Source organism: Gavialis gangeticus, unplaced genomic scaffold, assembly GCF_001723915.1.
Source record: "Gavialis gangeticus isolate Ggan-Ray unplaced genomic scaffold, GavGan_comp1, whole genome shotgun sequence".
In the NCBI taxonomy this organism is placed as follows: domain Eukaryota; kingdom Metazoa; phylum Chordata; order Crocodylia; family Gavialidae; genus Gavialis; species Gavialis gangeticus.
Window position 1 is genome coordinate 1,992,926 of NW_017729008.1, and position 24,553 is coordinate 2,017,478.

General features: G+C 36.3%; 1 protein-coding gene across 3 annotated transcripts in view; it reads left to right on the forward strand.

The window, feature by feature from the left end:
- The window catches only part of BRD1 (bromodomain containing 1), a 93,692-nt gene that overhangs the window by 22,988 nt on the left and 46,151 nt on the right, over positions 1–24,553 (forward strand). For 2 of the 3 annotated variants that reach the window (XM_019509354.1, XM_019509352.1), the window contains exons 2-7: positions 394–550; positions 10,880–11,011; positions 14,262–14,390; positions 15,055–15,367; positions 16,385–16,645; positions 20,594–21,082. In XM_019509354.1, coding sequence (XP_019364899.1) covers positions 394–550; positions 10,880–11,011; positions 14,262–14,390; positions 15,055–15,367; positions 16,385–16,645; positions 20,594–21,082 — 1,481 coding nt within the window. The remainder of the gene's footprint in view (positions 1–393; positions 551–10,879; positions 11,012–14,261; positions 14,391–15,054; positions 15,368–16,384; positions 16,646–20,593; positions 21,083–24,553) is intronic. The other variant, XM_019509353.1, reaches the window with a different exon arrangement.

Sequence of the window (24,553 nt, forward strand, 5' to 3'; positions counted from 1 at the left end):
GAATTTAAGATTGTAATTTCTGGTCATCATTTAAATATCAGGTTTTCTAAACGTACTGAGATTTTACACTCAAGTCTAATCTGAGAATACGGTTATGAGTTAGCAATCCACGAAAACAGACACATCTTTTATATAAAATGATTTGTTGGTTGGTAGAAATGGAAGTGTCAAATAGCTGTTGTTTTAAGAATGTGTATTTCTTTTTTAGTAAAATAAAATTGAAGCAAGTAAAACTTAGTCCACAGAAATTTTGTAATTTAAGAATGCCATGCCTTTATACATTTCAATATATATTTTTGAAAGAAATTGAAATTATAATAGCAAAATTTTCATAACCAGACATGTTTGATGCTTTGCTGCAAAAATTAAACTTTCAGTTTTTCCACATTTTAGATTAAATAAAATTATGAATCAGGTGGCCATTCAACGGAAGAAGCAGTTTGTTGAAAGAGTACACAGTTACTGGTTACTTAAAAGACTGTCTAGGAATGGAGTTCCTCTGTTGAGAAGGCTGCAGTCCAGCTTACAGTCACAAAGAAACACACAACAGGTATGTAGCACAATTCTTACTGAAAAGAAGGATTTATAGTTCTTTTAATTTAGTTCCATTTTATAAAGAGCAGAACAGTAAAAACAGACTAGGAAACCTATGTTTCAATATGGTATGATTTCCTTTTTAAAAATAATCTTAATGAAAATATCCTAGTAATACTAGCATGACTGTTATTTAGCCCCTGTAAACTTGTTTATTTTTTAAAGTCTCTTTTTGGATGTACTATTTTCTAGTGTGTGCTGTAGCAAGGCAATACTATTTCCAAAATACTTCCAACGTCCCTCATTAAAATAGTGTTCTGGCCTTAATATCTCAGCCGTCACTGTTGGATGACTTTTTTGTTACACAATTAAAACCCCAGGAAAACTCAAAGTGCATTTTTATTTGAAAAAGACATTAGAAGCAAATGGAGTAAAAATATAACATTGGCCAAATGGAAAGGAGAATGAAAAATTCTGGGAATATCCTGCAAACAAGGGAAAGGTTAAACAAATATGCTGGATTTCAAGGGCGTGCTTCTGCTGTTTTGTATCTGTGGTAGCAAAGATAACCACTTAACTCATTAATGGTCAAATTCACCTCTTTATAGACAACAACCTCTGTACTATTTCAGATCCATTTTAAGCCCCACTTTCATGTTTTACATAACATGTAAGTGAGGCATAGACTTATGCTGACCTGTACGAAAATGACTTTCAGTCTGATACACAACAGTTGGACAAACTAGAAAATCATATATATATTTAGAAAGCAAATGGAAATCAAAAGGGAAACATTACTAGTCATCACCCAGTTTTAGCATCCTAATTAGGCACAGGAAGATCTGATGCATTTTACTTTTTTTGAAACTGCTGCAAGTTTTAGCACAAGTACTCTATAAACATACTTTTAAGTAGCACTTTGGCACCTACTTATGTATAGTACAAAGTACTATGCATGATATTGATCCAAAGCCAAAAGGTTCATGATTTACTATATAAATCAGCACTGCTGAGTATATGTGTGTGTATTCCAGATCAAAGGATCAACATGCTAATTAGCCTTCCCTCATGACTTGAACCCATTGTTCATGAGTCCTGGGATCCTCCAAAAATTATATGCTTATAAGGCAGAGGGCAGCTTGATCTGACTACCTCATGGAGGATGGGGCCATACTAATCATACACAGCAGGCTGAGAGAGGGAGCAACAAAGGGATTCTGGGTGCACTGTTTGGTGATTTTTGCGAGACATTTAAGAGTGGTGAAGAAAATAGGAAACATTGGAAATGGGGGGGGAGAAAGGAACAGCTCAGCTCTGAGAGTGAAGAGGAAATCCAAATGTATACAGTGTAGTGGCTCAACATGATTTGAAAAAGAGTCAGTGCTGAGGGGGACTGCTATCAGTGGGCATTGCCATATATTTTGGATGGGTTGCACTAACCTATTCTTGTGATAGGTTCCCATCAGCATGTTTGCCCAGTATAGGCTATGTACTTTATAGGCATACTCAGTGTTGACTACATTTAATCAGCTTCATAGTTGGTTTCTGTTACTGACATGCTGCTTTTAGTAGCAGTTCAAAGCCAGACAGTGTATTTAATGCAGTTTCCTTGTATGCAAATATGAGATGAGGGGTTTTTCCTCCCATGCTAATTGGGTGGGGGTGGAGGGGGATGAAAGAGCCTTCCCCTGATTTCGGTAACTATGGTACTTTTGTATAAACTTATGCATTACTCAAATATTAGCCAGTTAAAAAAAATAATCGAGTACTTTTAAAATGAACATATCTGGAGCTGTCTAATATTGTGCAGGATGTACTTTTCCTTATTTAACGAGTATCTCCTAAATGTCAATGTATGCCCATTTTTAAACTTAATTTGTTCTTGAAACTAGCATAACTACAAATCACCCATTTGTTCTTGCAGGCCTAGGCAACAGATCAGTGAAGTTGTTACTGTATATATTATGCAGTGCTATTCCTCAAAGCATGGATACTTGTCAAAATTATGCACAGTCTTATGTAAATATGTATATGTTCAAATCAGTCAGATGGGTGATTTTTTTTTACAGTCTTCAGGCTCAAGATCTCTGAGTAATCTTTATATATGTTCTTGATATAAAAAAATCTGAAAAAAAAAAGATGGGGTTTTCTCCCTTGTTACAAGTAACTTCAATTTTAGGTGTAACCAATACAATAATATAGATATCAGTGTTGTAATTTCAAGATTTGTTTTTGACTTAAATTGAAAATTACTGCCAAAAGAAAGAATCCTAATTGGAAAATGCGAACTTGGTTGGTAGTAGTTGATGATTATATATAGGCTTTGAAATCAAATAGAAAGACTGAAGCTTTATTTTGTACCTTATTCCTTTAAACTCAAAAAGAATCCCATGAACAGCTTTGGTTACCCTTTTTTCTTCACTTATAAGCTTGGAGGAGAATTTGCAAATATAAAACTGTTTTTCCTGTTATTTAAGAGCTTGTCTATACTTGAAAATTAATGTGGGTTAAAGTAGGGTGTAAGTTTGAAGTGCAGTAGCAAGTCCTGAATTCAGAAATAATTGCTATTTATTTAGAATTAAACATTACCCACCTTTAAAGTTGGTAATTTTTTTTTTTTGAAGATAAGATGCCACACTGTTTTTAGCAGTTAGACCCCAAATGGTTGTCAAACTTCCTCAAGTCACAAAACCCTTTCATATCACTTTTTCTGCCACAGAACCCCTAGCCTTGGCTCCATGGTCTGTGTCAGCTGACACAGAGCCAGGTGACCTGGCCGGCAATGGTAGCATACTGCCTCCCAGCCCGCTCTGCCATTATCCCGTATCTCTTTGCAGAAACCTTGATGATTTATCACAGAACCCCAGGGTTCCACAGAACAGTCTGAAAAACACTGAGACAAAGCCGCTTACTTCTGATTACTCCTGAGGTTCAGGAGTCAGCGTTAGGGCTGAGATCTAGGGAGCTGGCATTACTTCTTTGTTCACACTCTAAATAAGCTTGTTTCTTGTAATGCAGGAATAAGGGAAAGTCAAACAAAATTTAATGGCACCAAATTAGAAAATGAAAAAGGAAGAGATACTTTTTAAAAACAGCATAATTAACCTTTGAAAAGTTGCTTGAATTAGATACTTTGCATAAATCTGATATCTTTTATTAGACCAACTCAAATATCTAATAAAAATACCAGATTTACCCAAAGAACCTTGTCTGCCAATGTCCTTAGACCAACATGGCTACATCCTGTATCCTTGCATAAGATACTGTTCTTATGGGCTCAGTAGAATTCAGAAAAGTGTCTTGGTGTAAAGAGATGTCTCATTTCCTGAGAGCGTTTTTTCCTGGGATCATACAGATCAGTCTGCTGTGCAGTTTTACGTACCTGTGAAGTATGCAAAATAAAATATGTTCACTCTCCCCATCCCCACAATACTGCTAGTTAGTCATGGCTCCTTCAAGTTATTTGCCAGTCATTTTAGGCACTCATTTGTCAGATGTTGTGCTCTCCTGTGCCACCTACTGGCAGAGGAGCAGCATTGCAGCTTGGAAGGGATGAATGTGTAAAGGGCTGTGCCATTTTTCTTTTTGTCCTGGGTTTTGACTTGGATCAGTTGAGACATGAACGAGGCCTTCTCTACAGCCTGAATGAGACCGTTCATTACATATGATGTGATATAAGTTTTCTGTGTTTTGTTTTTAAGAAGAAATAATGTCAGCCAAAAGCCTGGCAAATGTTACCAACATACTTCTCTTATTCTCTAACGGACACTTCTCAGGTTTCTTGCACTTCCTTCTGAATTATTGCCTCTGGGAGAATTGATGGTATGGCAGTTTCCGTGTTTACATCAGAGAGGGTGATTACCAAGTTAAAGGCTTTCATGTGGTTTTACAACTTAATTAAAGCATAATTATATCACATCACCTTTACGGACTTAAAGTACATCTGTGTTGTAACCACTTTCTCTGATTTATCTGGGTTTTTTGTTTTGTTTTCTTTTGTTCTGTATTCTAATGCTTTTTCTAGATTCTGATATATATTATCTATGTATCTAGGCAACCTTCTGTAAAAACAAAAAATATATGAAGAGCAGTGCCTTTTGTGATTCACAAATGCTGCAGCTGCAGAATTGGTTGCCTTAATATACCTCTTGTAGCGGAATATAACTGCTAAATCTGATCTAATTTTTCCTTTATTTTTTCCCTAATATTTATAAATGTATATTTGCAGAGATTGTTTCACATTTAAATTGAAAACAGCCTGAAGCAATCATAATGATCAGGTTCAGGTTGATGAATCCGTGTCAGTTTAAATTTTAATTTTGAAACCTAATTAGAGACAAATGAAATAGCAACTTTAACTATTTCAGCAGTGAACATATTTCTATAATCAACATGCAGTTACTGAGTTAATTCAGAACAATGAGATATAGAGGCAGACATTTACTGTTTTTTATATTGGCCTACTTGGGTACTTGACTGTCATACACTGAATAGGGGAACAAATATATTAGACCTCTCTGCATTACAGAAGTTGCCTCCAGACTAACTGCAAGAAAATAAAAAGGAGATTTATCTCCTTGTCTCTGCTAAAGCTTCAGCAGCTTCTGGATGCATAAATCCCAAAATATTCCTCTGCCTTCCCTTATTGTCAAAATGTAGCTGCCAACGTATTTCCTCATGCTGAGTAAATTATTTTTTATGATAGTTCAGAAATTTGAGAAAGTTAAATGAAAAACTTCAAAATTGGAGGTTTGATTTTTAAATTACATTCTGTAATTCACAACAGAATATTGGGTACATCGCTCATTTTGAAACTTAACAAATTTTACATCTGTCCTCTCCCCTGCTTTTAAATTCACTCCAAGTTGCGACATTATCAATGTGTTGCAGAAATCAGGAAACCCCAGGTCAGATTTTTTGGTCTAGTATGACAGAATGTACAAAACCCAGGGTAAAAGCATATGAACTGGTTTTTTGATTTCATGAAAACTTCTTATCTTATGAAGTAGATAACTGATATATTATTTTACTTCATTTTAAACTTCTCCTATGCTAACATAATTATGTGGCTCATTTTGATTGCAAAAATGAAGAAAATTATAAGTTCTGTTTACATGAATTAGATGGGTTAGCCCAGCAGTATCCAATTAATTTGGCTCTGCAGGCTTGCATCATCTGGCCTCCAAAGCTGGTTTTGACTGTGGTGGCATTAATTGCTGCAGTTTCCAAAGCTGTGGCAGCTACTGCTGCTCCCCTTTCCAGATTTCCACCCCTGCTGCCCCAGGATCTGTAAACCCTGGATCCAGCATGCAAGGTTCCCCACAGGTCTAAAAATTTGATGGCTGGGCAAGCAGCTGGAGCATTTGATTACCTTTGCTCCAAGAGCCACGTTGATTAACACTACTGCCCCATGCCACACACTGCAAAATTTCCGGACCTGGTAAGCGCCCTGTGGGCTGAATGACACAGCTCAGTGGGCTGTATTTTGGTCACCTTTCATTTAGCTACTTCTAGTTAATGTTGAAGTAAATGCATTTGGGTCAATTTAGACCAGTAAAAGAAAAGATGGATTGTTGGTGTCTAAGCTCACTCTATGCCAGCTTTGCCAGAATATGTGTCAGCATGTTAAAAATAACTTGCAAATACCCCCCACCCCCTTTATTTCTAAGGTCTCTTAATGTAAGCATAGTCAAAGAAAGTGTTGCTCAGTTGGTGTTCTTTCAGGTGTTCAGTAATTATAATGGCAGCAGTAAGCTTATTTTCATGTAAGTTGTGTCTGTATTTTGCTATGGAAACATACCTGTGCCCATTCAAAAAAACACATTTTTTCTTTTGAAGTCTGGGATAAATTAAAAAGTTTTGACAGTGTAGTGGTGTGCTTTTTTACACCATTTTCCCTTCCTGACTGACATAATTATGTGTGATTGGGTATAGTTGTTAATTCTCTTCAGGGAACTCTTTTAAAAGCTATATTGGCGTTTACCTATAGGTATTTTGCAGTACTTAGCTGGAAACTATATATATGGAAAATACCTGTTCTTTCCTCATTTATTCTCAAAACAGTTCAGCTGTTTCTGCTGAGTGCTGTTTGACATACAAATTTCCACCAGTATAATTCTTTTTGTTGGGGGTCAGCAAATGTCAGTACACACATTGTGCCATCAATAGCTCATTGGGCTTAAGGAGATTTAATAACTCAAGAAAGGTATTTTCCCCAATTGTGTTTTGAAGAGTGATAGTGATTCCATAGCCTTGGGTTAGGAACTTGAAATTTCAGAAAATGTCGTGGGATAAGCAAGAGGTGCTTTTTAATGTCAGAATAAAAATCTAATGAATTTGTCCAGGCTATAAGTATCTAAAATGGCCTTTTTCACATATGTCTAATAGAGACTGAAAAAAAGAAGGTCTTAACCACTGGAAGAAAGTGTACTTGAGATGAAGACTAGACCACCAGTTTTTCACCTTTTCTGCTAACTGGTGTCAATTATGTGTGCTTTACAGTCTGTATTATGGTGCATATGCTGGTGTTCCTGTTTTAAAAGGTGAGGAAGTATAGCTTCCCCATTTTATAGGTGGACATATCAATTGTACAAAGTCATTTCTGGTATGTTTGGGAATAGAGCTTTGGAGCCAGATTCACAGCACATAAGCAAAGCCTAATGGTAGCAAAGGTGACCTTAAGCTACCTTTTGCTTCTCCAGAAACTTGGGCTACATCTGAAGCAAATATGGCTTCTGGCATAAGTTTGATTGGCCCTTGAGATTGCTTTAATTTATGGCAGTGTTCCCTCCTTTCTGTGACTTGCCCCTACATTGAGGGTTACAAATATGATATAGGCCTTTGGCCTCTTTCTGTCCCAAAGGGCTTCCTTTGTTGCAAATTGTTGTCTTTATAGACCAGTTATATAGATTCAGCCACATACAAGGAGCTAGAATCAGTCCTCAGCTCTTCTTTGGTAGACAGATTTTCTTTACTTGTTCTTGAAGTGCTATGCTCTCTGTAACCACCTCTAGAGCAAAAACTGCTCAATGTGCCGCCATATATGGCCTTTTGGGGCAAAGCATTCTCATTTTTCATTTATCCAATAGAAACAGTAGATGAGTCTCCATTTACTTGGAACAAATTTTACCTACTTTTTATCAAGCCAGAAATGGGTAGAGGGGAACAAAATAAAACTTTACAGTATCTTAATTTTTCAAAGTATTTACACACATCTGTTTACTACTACGAGCTTGTAAAAATCTCTTCAGATTTATTATGATATAAATTTCCTAGCAAAGATAGTATTAGTTAGGACAGTACTAGTTATCCAACACACAGCTCACGTTCCCTTCCCAAATACTTAACTACTCTGTACTGTGTGTTAATTCCCTTAAAGCCAGTTCTTTCTTTTCCTTTTTCGTGTCCTTGTGACAAGATATTTAGCAGAGTTTGCAGATTCATTGGAATCATGTCAGGCCATGCTATGAGCATTTATGCTATGGCCCCAAACTTGCGACCTCTGGGATGTCGACCATGTGCCTTAGTGCCGGCATCACCTCAACCCCCTGATCAAGCTTTCTTATTGTAAAAAACATCTTTTTTCTGTTCATTTCTTTTGCTTAGCAGGTTAGGGAACTAGCAATTTTTTAAAAGAATGGTGACAAGAATCAGTTCGGATAGAAGTTGCATCTTTTCATTCTGCATTTTTGTTCTTATGTCAACAGAACATCTTGATGGTTTTTGTCAGAGGAAAAAGAAATCCTCTAGACATGCATAGGATGTTGATAGGCAGAACCAATAAACTTTGTGCATCTTGTTAGGGTTTTTTTTTTGTTGGGTTTCTTTGTTAGAAGGTCCTAAAATGAGATCTAAAAGGGAACTTAAAGAGCTCTAGCTATCTCCTGAGTAGATGAGTAAATGTGTGTTGACAGGCCAGTACATCTTTCTGTCTGCCTAGGTAGGCAGAGGCCATTTTTTAATTTAAAGTAAGGTCAGGGCTGCAGTGTGGTCCTTGACTGGCATACTTTTGTGAACAAAATCCCAGTATCACAACAGAGTATTTTCTTTTTTGGTAAAATACTCCTAATGTAGATACCTTTTCCTTTTCATGGAGAGAAAGGAGACTAAAAACAGTTACTCAAGGGAGTTCTTTTCTAATTATCTCTGTCTCCTTCAACCAGTATAGTTGGATATGGAAACATGGAGGACTGTAATCCCAGTGCAGACCTTTCAGTAGAGTAAGTCATTGTTGAGAGTGCACTGGCAGAGGGGTGGGGCCAGGGAATACACTTGCTAGAGGGTCATCTTGCTGGAATAAAGAGGGCTTTTCAGAATTCTCACACTGGTACTTGGCTTTTCCAGGTCCAAGTCAAGATTTCTTATTTCGATTTAAATATAAAATGGTAATTATTGAAATGGTTTCAGAAAAAAGGGGCCAAAATATCTGGTTTTTCCTTTTTTCTTTCTGTCTTTGGAAGTACAAAGGGGAACATACTTGCGTTCAAATTGACATGATAAGAACTCTCAACTTTAATGAAATATTTACAGTAGTGATGGTGTAACAAGACAGCCATATCATTTGTTTGAGTGCTTAAAATTATTAACATGTTAAGCATAAAATACTGTGCAGAAATGTACCAGTATTTATTTATAAACTGCAGATCTGTTCGTTCTCCTTGCCTCCCTTTCAGATACTGTATCCTGAAATTTTTTTTCCTGAACTTTTGTCACGGGGCATCTAGTAACGTTAGTTAATAGAAGGACTGTGAGAGGGTTTTTCAGTTGTGCACTTGATAGCTTTAGTACTTAGCCAAGCTGTACCCTTACTTAGCCAGGCAGTCTTTGCATGTATACAATAGTTTTGACATTTCAGCTTTTAATGGGTATATTTTAGTCTTTCCATTCCTGCTTGTACACACGTGCTCCTTCAGTTTCAGTAAACTGCTGATTTTGTTTGGTTTGATTTTGTCTTTATTTTTCTGACAGTGCTTAATAACCCCCTCTCTCCCGACCCCATTTTGACCCTCTATGCCAAGCACTGTACAGATTTTGCTTAAACTTTGGGTCTCCTTGCATGACTTTTTTTTAAAGTCTTATCTGCACTTATCTGGCTATTTCTATAAATAGGTCATTCTAGTGACTGATTAGCATTCATTACAGGATTTTTTCTCACTTGGGTTTCCTGGTGACTTGCCTTTCATTTTTGAATAACCTGAGTAATTCCTCCTTTTTTTTTTTTTGTTACTATTTCTTTTTTTTCCGGTACTAACATTTTTTATCATTATGTATTCAAATCTAGGTAAATACTGCTAGCATTTATACAGTTATTTTTTATAGGGACAGTTTGTTCATATTCTCCATAAAACGCCTCTTATTTATTTTTCATCTGAGTTAATTACTCTTTTGAACCAGTACTTGTATGGTTTTATCATGTAGAGTGGTGAAAGACATGGGGGAAAAAAACCAAAGGTTGTGATTTACCTGAAGCAGCAGCTCATTAGTTGGACCTGGCTCTATAGCTTCTGTATAGAGTGGATGCTTCAGAGGGGCTTTTTTGGCCCTTTTATCTAAAGCTGATTCAATCAGCTACTAGATAAAAGGGCCAAAAAAGCCCTGCAAAGGTGCCTGATCTATACTGATGTTGGGCAAGCCAACCCAGTACCTCTTTTGGGCATGAGCTGCACTTGCCATAGGGATGTGCAACGTTTAAAATGCCATTTTTTGTTTGTTTGTTTTTTACATCTGTAAGATGCCATAGTGCCCATTGATTTTGTTCTGAAAAGATCCTTTTACTTAGCACAGTTGAAGTTCCCAGTATTTGCAGTCGGAACAGCTTCCTAACTTTACTAATATTAATAATTTTTAAATCTAATATTTCTCACTCTTTCCCATAGTGAAGAATTCTCTATTTCCACATTTCTAAAATTGTCGCTGTCCTGTGATCTAGTTATCACTATTTCTTCATGTTGTCAAAACAGTTCAATAGAGAATAACTAAAAGTGTTTTCTTTTGGGGCTGAGTATATTTTTTCACAGTACTTTCAATTCTTGCTGGTCCAGGATTTTGGTATCCAATTTCAGAGCCTCTTTGGCAGAACATATTTACAGCCGATATTTTTCTAAATGTAAACTCTTCTGTGTTACTGCTGTCAGCTTCATAGACCTTATTTCCAGATAAGTAATTTAGAAATAAGAAGTTATATACTTGCAGTAGGATTGTCTTCTTCATTCTATGGAACTGGAGTCTTTCTGAATGCTAGAAACTATACAGGATGGTAACTTGTATTTTCACAGGAATACCTTGCTTTACTCTACAATACAGCAGACCAATTGTACAAGTTAAGAATTTTGATTCTTTTTTAAAGAGAGAAGATGATGAGGAAATGCAAGCTTTAAAGGAGAAATTAAAATACTGGCAAAGGCTACGACATGATCTTGAAAGAGCCCGTTTGTTGATTGAACTTATACGGAAACGTGAAAAATTAAAAAGAGAACAGGTAAATGGACAATTTCAATTTTTTTTAAACTTTGAAAGAAAATTATTTGCTGATGGGTGGCCCTTCTTTCTTAAAAAGATTTTTATCATAGAAATAGATTATGCTATTTTCTTTTTTCTATTGATATAAAACAGTACGCAGTAAAAGCACAGTTTCTTTTTGTAAAATCTTGTATATATTTTGAGAAGATAGATGGATCTTACCAAAAAAAAATGAAATCCATATTACTTGTAAACTAGGAGCAGATCTGATGGGTAGAAAGAAGTTATTGAAGTCTCTTAGTAATGGGCTGTGCTTACAACCCCAAAATAACCTGTATCCTCCTGAGAAGATAGATAGGTAGACTTATGTCTCTAGAGGCCCAAGGCAGTCTCTAGAGGTCAAAGGCCCTGGCATGAGAAGAATCTTCTGAAAATGTCAGATGATTTGGGGGTTTTTTGTTCTTGTTCTTAATTATTTAAAAGAAATCTTAAGAATTAGGTGTCTCAGAAATGTCTGCACACTTTGTCATAAGCAATACAGACATTGATTCACTGTGCTGATGCTTGTCGTCTTCAAATGTGTCATTACATTAGAACTTAGCATTGCTTCAAATATACAATACTGTAGGTGTCAAGGATGTCTGCTGGTGATATGCGGTGCACATTATAACAGCCAATACAGTGAAACTTGTGTGTGCCCATTTTTTGAGATGCTGCATATGGTATTTTCTTGCATATAACCTGCTCCTGTCCAGTTGGTGGAAATTGGGGTGTGCACTATATGTGCAAAATACAGTTCCCAACAGCCTGATGATATGGCTTCAGGGCCATGTGCAGAGTTGGTGCACAGACCACATCTGGCACATGGGGCTGAGCAGGCTTGGGAGCAGGCTCAGCTCTCTAGCTGCTGTTATTCACTTACTACAAAGGAAGTATTTTTTGTTGCTTCAGGCTGCCTTTCAAAAATAAGGTGTGTATTATATACAGAGGCATGCTGTATGGGAGACAATATGGTAATTATTATGGCCTTATTACATTTATTATAGTTAAAGGAGGCCCAAATATTTGAAATAGCTTATTTTAATCTTAGAAACAATTTTTATTTTCTTTACAACTTCCAGTAGGATGCCCTTGTAGTTCAGTGGTAGAATCCTTGTCTACTACACAGGAGACCTGGGTTCAGTTCCCAGACACTACTACAGCTGTGGAGGCACCAACCATCTGGACTTAGTCTGGTCTTTGGATTCTGTCTCAGTGGCCTAAAGCAGTGTTTCTCAACTGTTTAAGTAGCAAGTACCCCCTAACTTCTGAAAATTTTGAGAAGTACCCCAACATTCAGTTTTCCCTGAGATTTTATATTTACAGACCAATTGTGCTATATGTTGGAATAAGGGCTGTGTATATAAGGCTGCGCTATAACAGATGTGTAATCTGTTGTGGGTAGGGTTTCCTACCTTTTACACCAGGGCTGCACAACTCAGGTATGTACCTGGAGTAGAGGTGATGTTGCCCAAAGCTAGGAGGGCTGACCCCAGTGCTGCACAAAGCGCGGCACGCCAAATTATTACTGGAGAATTTAAAGCGCCGCACAATGTGCGACACACCAAATGTTTTGCTATAGTTTAGAGAGGAAAAGAGGGTGAGAGAGAGAGAGAGAGGAAAAGAGGGCATGAGAGAGAGAATGTTGGCATACCCCGTGTTTGTGTCTTGCGTACCCCAAGGGATACGTGTACCATAGGTTGGGAAACTATGGCCTAAAGGGAGGATGGAAGGTCTGGGCAGCCTCCACTCCTCCAAAAATTCCTGCCCAGGCATATGTATCAAAGGTCTGGGTGGCCTTCATTCATACACCATCATCCAGGAGGATCGACGGTTGCCACCACAACTTACGGTAGAATGAATGCTATAAACATTTTGAGTTTTATCTTTATTTTCATTATCTATATAATTATTTGTAATTATACATACACGTGTGTGTGTGTGTATAAAAATATATTAAAAGTCAGGATAAAACTAAAAAATGGTCATAGCATGCATTCTACTGCAAGTTGTAAAGAAAATAAAAATTGCTTGTAAAAATTAAAATTTATTTCAAATGTTGGGGCCTCTTGTAACTGTAGTAAATACTGCCTTTAATAATTACCATATTTTCTCCCATACAGCATATACATATACACCAAAAGCTCTGTTATCCAGCACCCGTGGGAAATGGGGGGTGCCGGATAACCAAATATGCTGGTTACCTGACAGGCGCCTTTGCCTGGTTGGGCAAAGATGCCCCTCATGCTGCGTCCGGTGTGTCTGTGTGCCAGGGGAGAGGCACTGCGCCACCCCACCTGCTCCTCTCCTGGCGTCAGTGTGCCAGGGGACAGGGAGGGGTGCCCCATGCAGGCTGCTTTGCCCTGGACCATGGCCCGGAGTGGGACTTGATGAATCTGTAAGTCCCATTTCCCGTTTCATTTTTGCCACGTTGGCTGGCATCAACCGGCATACTCGTTAATAGAGCGTACCAGTTAATGAAGTGCCAGATAACATGGCTTTTACTAATATATTTATAGATAGATATAGAGAGAGATCTATATATCTATAGAGATATCTATCTATCTTGTTATTTAATGCTTGCTTTTTTTTTATTCTTACCTTTTTTCCTAAAAAAAACCCCAAAACAACCCCCCCAACTTTAAAGATGTTATAAGTACCATCAAATTAAACATACATTTAAGTGATTTAATAGTAATGCCTCCTTAAGTATTAAAGATTAATTTGAATGTATATCAGATTTTTTTAAAGAACATGCTAGCATTAAACATTAAAATCTCTCAATATGGTGAAGATGCACACAAAGTTATCACTAATCAATGTTGCCAAAGGTAGCATTCTCATTTGGGATCATAATACTTGAAATAGAAATACTTCAACATTTCAATTGAAGAGTGAACACGATAGAATAGGGGTTTTCAACCTTTTTGTGTCCGTGTACCCCCAGCAGCCGGACCCGGAGCAGTATACCCATGGCGGCCGAATGCTGTGGGGTGCGAGGTGACGTGGCTGAATGTGGAGCAGCAACAGCTGCTCCATACGAGCTTCCCCCAGGCGGGTGGCACGCAAGTGCAGGATGGTGTGTGACAACCAGTTGGCGACCCCTGCCATAGAACACTATAGAAATACCATGTTTAAGTATTGTTTTACCTTGATCACTGCAGCAGCAAAATATTTAGTTGTCCCATCTTTGTCTGAAATATAATAATAATTTATATTTTATTGTTTAGGTCAAGGTTGAGCAAGTTGCTATGGAGCTTCAGCTCACTCCATTCACTGTACTTCTGCGATCAGTTCTGGACCAACTGCAAGAAAAGGATTCTGCTCGCATATTTGCTCAGCCAGTGAACCTTAAGGAGGTGTGTGTTTTATATTTCTAGAGTCATTCTCATTATATTTATAGGTCTGATTTGTTTATTTATTTTTTTACTCAGGTGTACTGAGAAACTGAGAATATCACATGGAATGTTATTTTAGAGTATTGGAAGTTTGAGGAAAAAAACAGGAAGATTACATTTTTTCCCAGTAGGGGAATGTGAAAATAATTAGTTTTAAACATGTATTTTTTACCATGCTTCAGTATTTTAAGTATAGTGTTCAAAAGGGCACCTCTTTTCTTAATTTTCATTTGTTTAAACATTAAGTCACTGATAGTTACTTAGTAAAAATATTTGAAGAGGTATCTTCATCTTTGTATGAAACATCAATCTTGGAAACTGTGTACCCTTACTTATTTTGGTAAGGAGTTCCAATTTTTTTAATTGGAAAAATGTGTTTATCACAAGTACATACAATAAAAATATGATTGAATCCTTCCATAACTCCAGAAACAAAGTGTTGGACTTTCATTAATAGTTTTTAAGTTTGCTTGTTAGCTGACAGGTGTATATGAAACTGTGATTATATACCAAATTCCCCACTCGTAATTATATAAACTCAAATCTAGATTTAGTATAATTATTGGTAATGTAACATTAGCTATTTTTAACGCAATTTTACCATTTCTCCATTTTCTTATTTTAGGTTCCAGATTATTTGGATCATATTAAACATCCAATGGATTTCTCTACAATGAGGAAACGGTTAGATGCCCAAGGTTATAACAACCTGAATGAGTTTGAAGAAGATTTTAATCTCATTATAGATAACTGTATGAAATACAATGCTAAGGATACAATATTCTATAGAGCTGCAGTGCGATTAAGAGATCAAGGAGGTGTTGTTCTGAGGCAAGCTAGGAGAGATGCTGAGGCAGTTGGTTTTAATGATGAAACTGGAATGCACTTACCTGAGCGACCTAAACTAGAGTCACCTCAGCCATTCTCTTGGGAAGATGGTAAGAAATTTCTAAAGATTAATTTTCAAGAAATATAAATAAACTGTTAGATTAATTTTTATTTTTCAGGTTTTTTTAAATGGTACATTTATTGCAAATGGACTGTACTCCCAACACATCTTTAAAGTTATACTTGTTTAGCTTACTGATGAAAAGAACTATTTTAAGTTAATGTTTTTACAAGTATTAGAAGAAACACGCTATTAGAAAGTTAAATTGTATTCTGTTCTGCCCTACCAGTAATCAAGAGAAAGTGATCTGAATTCTAATCTCTGTATATTGAGAACCTGGACTAGGAAGGTGCATAAGTGTGTGTTGAAATTCAGTGCATGAGTATTTCCACTGAAATATACAGTGTACTTAACTAGTAATTTGGTGAGACTTTTCACATGTTTAAATTCAAGCATGTGCTTAAGTGCCTTGTTGAATCATTTGTTGGCAGCATTGCATAGAGCTGGTTTTACAGAGCAGAATGTGAACAAGTTTTGAGTTCTGGGCTTCGCTTGTAGTACTAGCAGCTAAAAAAGTTGTTTTGGCTTGTAAACTGAAGAAGGTATGAAATGCAAGTCAAAGGAAAAGAAATAATGACCATTAAAATATCACTTTTATGATCCTAATCATACCCTAGGCTCTTGCAGAAGCAAAATCACGTAATTTCTTTTTTAAAGGGAGGGATTAATAGGACCTCGTTCCTGACCTGCAAAATCCCTGCTATTCCAGTTATGGATCTCTCAAGCAAAAGTGCTAATCAAGAAGAATTGTAGCAAGTAGTATAGTAGGAATTTTTATTGACACTTCTCTACTAGTGACAGTGAGACTACTAAACTTGCTTCAACTTGTGACTCAAGTAGGATTTCATTTTTTTAATTCCAACACGACATGCATCCAGTATTTTCTTTCTCCTAGTAGTTTGTGTGTGTGTGCTTGCTTGGCTTTGTATTTGCTTTGTTTGGTTTTTATTTTAATACCATGAGAAACACTAACAAATATTTTAAATTCCACATGTTTTGACTTCAGTGGATAGGTTACTGAATCCTGCTAACAGAGTACACATGTCCTTGGAAGAACAGCTGAGAGAATTGTTAGAAAAACTTGATCTTACCTGTGCAATGAAATCCAGTGGATCAAGGAGCAAACGAGCAAAGCTGTTAAAGAAAGAAATCAGCATTATTCGCAACAAACTAAGTCAGCAACACAACCAACCTCCCCAGATAGAATCAGGTATTGGAAGCTTTGAAGAAGAAAGTGCACCATTAGAACAAGAAGGTGAAGAAGAAGGTAAGATTTTAACCTGTGTTTAAATTGGTACTGGTTTGAACCCCTTCAATTAGACATTCCATAATAGGTCATGTGAATTTCTATAAAAATGTACAATCTGTTATGATGTCATTAATATTCCTTTTCTAAGAACAAGTTTACTAGACTGTAAACAAAATATAGCTGACACTTGTTCCATAGCATAAAGTTTAACATGTTGACAGCCTACTTTTTGTCTGGCTGACTTGATGCAGTGAGATTTTTTTTTTTCTTTTTAAGGATTGTAACAAATGCTATAGAAGCAAACTTTTAAATAAAATTTTCTTGTACAATTTTTTTTGGGGAAATTTATAAGAGTTTAGCATCTTCGAAAAACTAACTAACTTCTAAAGTGGCTACATATGGATTAGGAGCCTAACTTTAATAATTCATCACAGAAAACTTTGGCCACTACACCCATCTCTTAACTACTACTACTTCTGTTTTCGGCACCACCAATTGGTTTCTATGTAAGTTACTGTTGGTAGATGTAACCAGAACTAGCATAAAAATCCTTTAATATAATTATGCAGTATTGAAATAGTGTAGATTCAGTTATCTGTAAAACATTTCATGATCCCAAAAGAACATCTGCTCCCACTGAAGCATAAGGCAACATTTTTATTGACATCCATCAAGCCCAGCTCCTCGTGATAGCTAGCCATATACCCAATTTGTATTCTCAAGTTGGAATGAAGTTTTACTTTCATCAGATTGAATCATTTAAATGAAACTTTTTAGAAGTACAAAGTAATAGTTTTCACATTAAGAAATATTAATTTAAATCTAGGTGTAATGATCAAAATTGCCAGATGCAACCAATTGCCTCACTGTACAGGAGAGGTGCATTCTGTTCCCCAGAGTTAACAGAGCAACTTGAAAATGTACTTAACATAAGAATGTGAAAAACAATAGGAAAGAAAAGTGAGTTTGGGGTGGGGGAGATGCTGGTAATATGATTCCATGATTAGCTGTTGAACCATTTGATTCTTTCAGATCATTTGTTAAGCTAAAATAAAATCGGCCATCCCTGCCAGCCCCACCAAGCAGGCATTTGTACAAAAGACCATAAGGATGGCCATATGGCCTCACCCAGACAAGTGTGGATATGTGATATGTGGTGCCACAGATCCATCTGCAGCACCACACGCTGCACGTGCAGGTGTTCTCCACGCTGCTTGCTACCTTAAAGCTTCGGGGAGGTGGGGGTTGACCCTGGGATTTCCTAGGGTCAAAAACAAACCATGCTGAAAAAAAAGGCATGGTGCACAAAACCGGAGCTTGGCTGGCTGGAGCTACACTCCAGGTGCCAGCCAGGTTTTTTGCCGTGGCTACAGCTCCGGGAGGCCTTCAGGACCCTAGGTAAGGCTGCTGAGTCCAGCACAGTTGCTAGCCCCAGCCTCCCCTACCCCACCTGGGGTAACCTGCCATGCGCCAGAGCACGTGTGGCATGGGCATTCCCCAGGGACAGGTAGCAATGGCAGAAGGTGTGCCACTGCTACTTGTGCCCAGGGAACCAAAGATCCATCTAACCAAGCATCCTGTCTCCAAGAACGGCAAGGTATGGATGCTTTAGAAGAAGGGTATTAGAAACGGCATGTGCTCTGCCCCCAGTCATGCCTTCCCGGTTAGTTATGTTTAGGCCTGGCAGAATTCAGTTTTTATAATTTTTTAAATTTTTTCCTAAAATCTGGCTACAATCTGTGCTAATTTTTAAGCATTTATTTTGAATTTTTTTGACTGAAATTTTCAGCTCTGCCTGAAATTAGGGGTGTGGAGGGCAGACAAATGTGGAGTATACTGCTAGAAAAATATAGCTGCATCTGCTTTGGTCTGCTTACATAGTTCTCCCAATTTCTTAGTACTTTCAGGATCTGGTTAGTGATTTCATAAAGATCTGGTTTCATAAGTTATCTCCCCCTTGTCAAAATTGAATCCATTAATTTGGGTATATACTTTCTGTCAGCTAACTAATAACACTAAAAGCAAAAATAACAGTTTGATTTATATAAACATGAATCGCAGTTTAACCAAAGGTTAGCAACTGATAGTCACAAGTTAATATATGTAAATACAATGCTTACCAGAGAATTCCTCCAGCATTTATTCTATCCCTGAAATAAGTGTTTCTTTTTAAAAAGATACTAACATAATCAAGATACTGACATTATTCAGAATTGATAAAATAAGTTATAAAAATAATAAAATTTAAGTTTGGTAAATGGTTTTAAATTTAAAATTATTAATAGGTAAACTGGGGAAGAGGATTTTTACATCTGTAATGTTTCCAGGTGCAGCAGATTCACCCTTATTTCTTCTGTTTTAGATTTTTGATCACACAAAGAACCCTGTCCTAAATTCCTTTGAGCTATATTACCAAAGTAACTTAATAAATTTATGATTTTGTGGTATGTAAATTAAGTCCTTTCCTTAGACACTTACATCTGTACTTAAATAAAGTGTCCTATTTTTAAGTCATCTGTTTTTAAATCTGTGATTTTTAAATCTGTGATTTAAAAACATTAGCTTTTAAATATAGCATGTGTATTTAATTCTTATTCTGGACTTCTGATTGACATAAGTTCATAAAGCAAGTGCCAGCTTACCTCTTGAGGATTTAATTACAGCTGAGCTTCTGTTTTCACACTTCATGTGTTTACAGTATTACTTCCTGTGATCATGAGTCTCACAGGGCAGAGACACCTTTCTAAATGTTTTGAAAACACCAAGTGCATAGTTGCATAGCTGGCATATTTGTCAGCAGATTATTAAAATTAATTAATTTGCTATGTCCAGTTCAGTTTAAAAAATTACCATTGGGTTATGCAAATCACACATGCAAGCTTCAATCTGCATCAGTTAATGTGTTTTTTTTTCTTGTTTTTCACACTTGTTTTTATTGTACATGTATTAGTCCCATTCAGTTAGTGCCACTATATACAAGAACAGAGAAAAGTGTCTAAGTATAATGTTATTTTGGAACCTGAGGAAAGTAGTTTTTTTGAAAATTGGGAGGGAGGGGGTTCTGTTTTAAAGTACTGGCTTACAAATATTTTTCAGGATTTCTGGAATGTTGTAGGGTAGATGTTCCTCCCCGCCCCTTTGCATCTTGGGGTGAAGAGCCTTTTATGCTGCTTATTTTATCAATGCCCCCACAATACATCTTTCGCCATTTCCCAGTGAAATTGTCACAAAAAAAAATCAATTGATTATTGGGGTGTGTAGAGGGAAAATAAAACTTGGTAGAGGGATGGTTTTTCTGATTTCTCCTGCTTAGTTTGTAAAGGTGTGTTTATGAAGTATTTGTAAATACATTAGCTTTTTAAAATAAAACTGATAGTCATAACTGTAAATCATCTTTGCAGAACTTACCTGTTTGTAAAATTGGTAACATGATGTAGCCCACTGTTATAGTTAATTTGATAGATCAAGCTACAAATGCAGGGTTTTTTTTAAATGCTTATCTGATTAAATTGGCTTAAACAGGTAAGATGATTATTAAATTAAATGCATGTTATTCACCATTTAATGATAATAGAGATGTACTTTCATTAAGAGATACAAATCATCTGCTACCCTAACTTTATGTAAAATGTCTCATACTTGAATATGAGATTATAGAAATTATTTTAGATATAGGTTATGAAACTAACATCACTGTGTATAAAGCAAAAATATCTATCCAGGTTTAAATTGTTAATATCAATTCTAAACATCTATATTGTTCTATCCGTGCTACGACCCCAGTGTAAAAGTAGACACTACTAACTAGGATAGGGTGTTGCTGGCCAAAAGTTTATGTATTAAAAATGTTATGCTTTGTTTCCAAGCAACAGTTTGTTCGGTGGGCTGCACATTTATAGTAAGTTTTATAATAGATTTTATAACTACCAGCTTTCAAAAATCACACTCTATTTATAATTTTTTCAGGAGATAAATCTCCCCCTAAACTTGAACCATCAGATGCATTACCTCTTCCTTCAAACTTGGAGACTAATTCAGAACCACCAACCCTCAAACCAGTAGAACTCAATCCAGAGCAGAGTAAGCTTTACAAAAGAGTAAAATTTGATAATGAATTATATAGTACATCCATTCAGAAAGAAATAAATGGACACACTCCAGAACACTTACTTGACAGTAATCTCAATGAGTCGACTGTTTCTGCTGTAGCTGAGTCATCAACTGATGTAAACAGACGTACATCTGTTCTCTTCTGCAAATCGAAAAGTATAAGCCCCCAAAAGTCTGCAAAGAACACTGAAACCCAGCCAACTTCTCCACAGCTAGGGACCAAAACCTTTTTGTCTGTAGTCCTTCCAAGGTTGGAGACACTTCTGCAGCCAAGGAAAAGATCAAGGAGTGCATGTGGAGATTCTGAGGTTGATGATGAGTCCCCTGTAAAGCGCTTGGATACAGGTAAATATAAACTTCGTTTTAGTGGACAGACATTTTGGAAGACAAGGCATAGTTTTAATTGACATTCATTTAAAATATTTATCTTTTAAATTTCAGCTGTACCCTCATAGCTGAATAACTGAGTGCAATTTTGATCTGGAACACTTGCTTTGCTTTTGTGACAGCTCTTTATAGACGGACTTATAAACTTGCTTTTTTTTCTCTCTCTCTTATCATTGTCATATACCTGAGTCTTTATCTGAAACATCCCAATTTATGTTTGCTTCTTAATGTTATCTGTTTTTGGCTCCTTACTTGGATGCAACTTCCTGTGAAAACACCCCTAATGAATCTGCAATAACTGTCTTTTCTGGGGCTATGCACTGACCCCTTATCAAAGCTCTGAAAATATTAAATATCCATAACACATCTCTTTATTGAGCATTCATTTTCAACCAAAGATATTTTTAAGAAACCAGTAAAGATGTATATAATTATGATATTTATGATGCTCATTCTAATATGAGTGTTAAAACCTTAAAGTACAATTGTTTTTGCTTTAGATGTGCCCTGTTTTAATTTAAAAATAGGTATATAATATATAATGTGGGTATATAAGGTAAAGACTCTATTTTGGCTATATGTAGTCTCGGCTAGATTTTTTTTAAAATTAAGTCTATCCATCAAGTGCAAATGTGAGAGTTCCTTATGTTGCTTCTTGATGTGATTAACTCTCAGCAGTGCTTGGGTATTAAGGAAGAGAGATTTAAATATATAGTCATAGCTTTTTTACATTAAGTATACTTTCTTAATATCACACTGTAGTTTATACTGTTTCTTTACATTCTCTTTTTTTATCATAACTTAATTTTTAAAGACTATATGAAAATTTTTAGTTCTTTAGCTCCGACTAAAGGATACGGGAGTTGCATTAATAACTTGCGTATTGTGAAAGTTTGCTTTTAAAGTGTTTCTTTAACTGTCAAATCAGATGGGGCAATATCCATTGCAAAAAACAAACAAACAAAAAAACCAAATAGAAAAATACAGAAAACAAGTTTCTTAAGACTTTTTCTTTTTAACAAATGCTTTTCCAGACACGCTTGAAATCAGTACTGACATTTGATATTTTAAGGAAGATGCATAAATTAAATATGAATATCTGGAAGGCTGTAGATATTTAGTGAATAGTAAATATTCTGTTCTACCAATTCTTATTGGTAATTTATTATACTTACAGTTATGCTGTAAATGAAGTAAGCATTCATTTCATACAATGTTAAATGTCTACAAATTTTCCATAAACAGTTCTAAAAACAAATGTCACTGTGTTTAACTCATATTCATCTTTTACCAGTATTTATGTAATAGATGAAAACACCATGTCGTATTTAATTCTGGTAGTCTGTTATGAATTCCTATTCAGACAGAAAGGCTAAAATCTTTTTTCCATTGAAGACCATTGCAAAATTTTAGTTGACATCACCTTCCAGTTTTCACTTTATATATTTTGAGTCTGTAAATTACATTTTGGGGGGAGGGATGGGGCAGGGATGCTCTTTCAAATTAGTTCATTTTGTTGGTTCCCCCCTCATGCAAGTGTCTAAAATAAAGAAAATTGACTGGGAATGATCACACTTACTTTCAGATTCTTTTTTTTAATTCAGAAGTTTTCACTTATTTGACATTCTGCATGATGATAATTGTGTGACTAGTTAAGAACAGACTTTCATGGAAATGATTCCTCTAAAAAAATGAAATAATGTCAGATTTTTAATCAACAGATTATGTACACCACAGTACACACTGCAGATATGTAATACTCATTTTTATGTTGTATTCATATCATTTAGATGTATTGACATTGCCCTGCTTATATATTTGAATTTTGAATTTGGAAGCTTTTCACTTAATTTTGAATATTGCTGACTAAAGGGTCCAATCTCATTTGTTAAACATCAACTGTAACATATTTGCCTACCAATCAAAGCCCTGATTCTGCAGTTCTTGTTCCCATTTGATATAGCTACTTTTTCTATTTTACAATGGAAAAGGTGTTTACTTTGGTGCATGTTTTATAATTGCCATATAAAATGTAAAAACAGAGTCTTATTTTCCAAGTTGCTGCTGCCTTAATAGTGTTTTTAATTTTCAAGCCTTCACTTTTCATGTTAACTTGGTTAAGAGATCAGTTTGTAGTTTGCCACCATGGGTCATGATTCTGCGCAGAGGTAGGTCTGTTTGTTTAGACAATTAACGGTTTTGTAAAAAAGCAAACTAAATGGAATTCTGGTTTCCTTTGAAGATACAGGACGTAAGGGTGGTATTCTGTTTCCATTTCGTTGTCCAGATTTACATTCTGTTTCCATTTGGTTTTCTCAGTTGCCATATGGATCAGTGTCGGTAGAAATAACCCAATGGAAATAGAATGTCACTAAATTTCTAGGCTCATAAAATTGTCAGTGTTCTGATTCAGCAACATTAATTAGAAATGCTTGTATTCAAAAGACCATAATATCAGGTTGCATAATACCGACCTCTTGAAGGACTGGTAGCAATAGGCAAGTATTAAAAGGTGTGCTCTGATCTTCCCAGGCATCATATCAATTGGAAGACTAACATTCATTTTTCACTTTCATTCATATTACTATTAAATATAATTGGTTCATATTATAGGATTAGAGTGAGCCTTTAACAAAAAAAATGAAACCCCTCCTACCTTTGGTCTGCAAGCAGTTAACATTTGGCCTGTAGGCTCCTGTCTGGCTGCTACTTTCTGCATTGTTTCCGCTGCTGTGGTAGCCAGGGCCACTAGGGCAGGGTAGCATGTCAGCAGGGGCCCCAGTGAGTACTCTTCATGCAGGGTGGGGGGGGCCTTGCACTGTCCATGCACCCGAAGTAGGGGAGACAGCTCAAATCCATGTGCAGCAAAGATCCTGGGGAACCAATGTGGCCTGGGCCCAGCAATCAGTGTAGCATGTGGCTTCTAGACACTGAAGTTGGATACCTTTTCTGTAGTATATCAGCTACTCAAGGCTTTAGGAGCTAGAAGGATAGATAAGTGGTTGAGTGGCTAACCCAAATTGTTGCTGCTGAAACCTTGGTGTGGTTCACTTGATGATCTTAAGTCTCTATACTACCAACTCTTTTTCTTGGTGTCCAATTTGTTGCCTTCATACATAAGCATCTTGATATTCCCACCCCCCCTTCATACTCTGTTCTTCACATCTTGTCCCTGAATCTCTCTTTACCATTGAATCATCTTCAAGAATCTTTTTTAAACCTCACTTTTTAATCCTCTTATCTGAGAACATTCATTTAAAAAAAAAAAAGAAGGCTTTTTTAGCAAAACCATAACCACGTATTTCCCTTCCCTTCCCTTCCCTTCCCTTCCCTTCCCTTTCTTATTTTTCCTTTTGCCTTTTCCCTTTGCCTTATGTTTTTCCCCTCTTAGTATTTTATTTGTCATACACAGCTTATGTATTTCTTGAC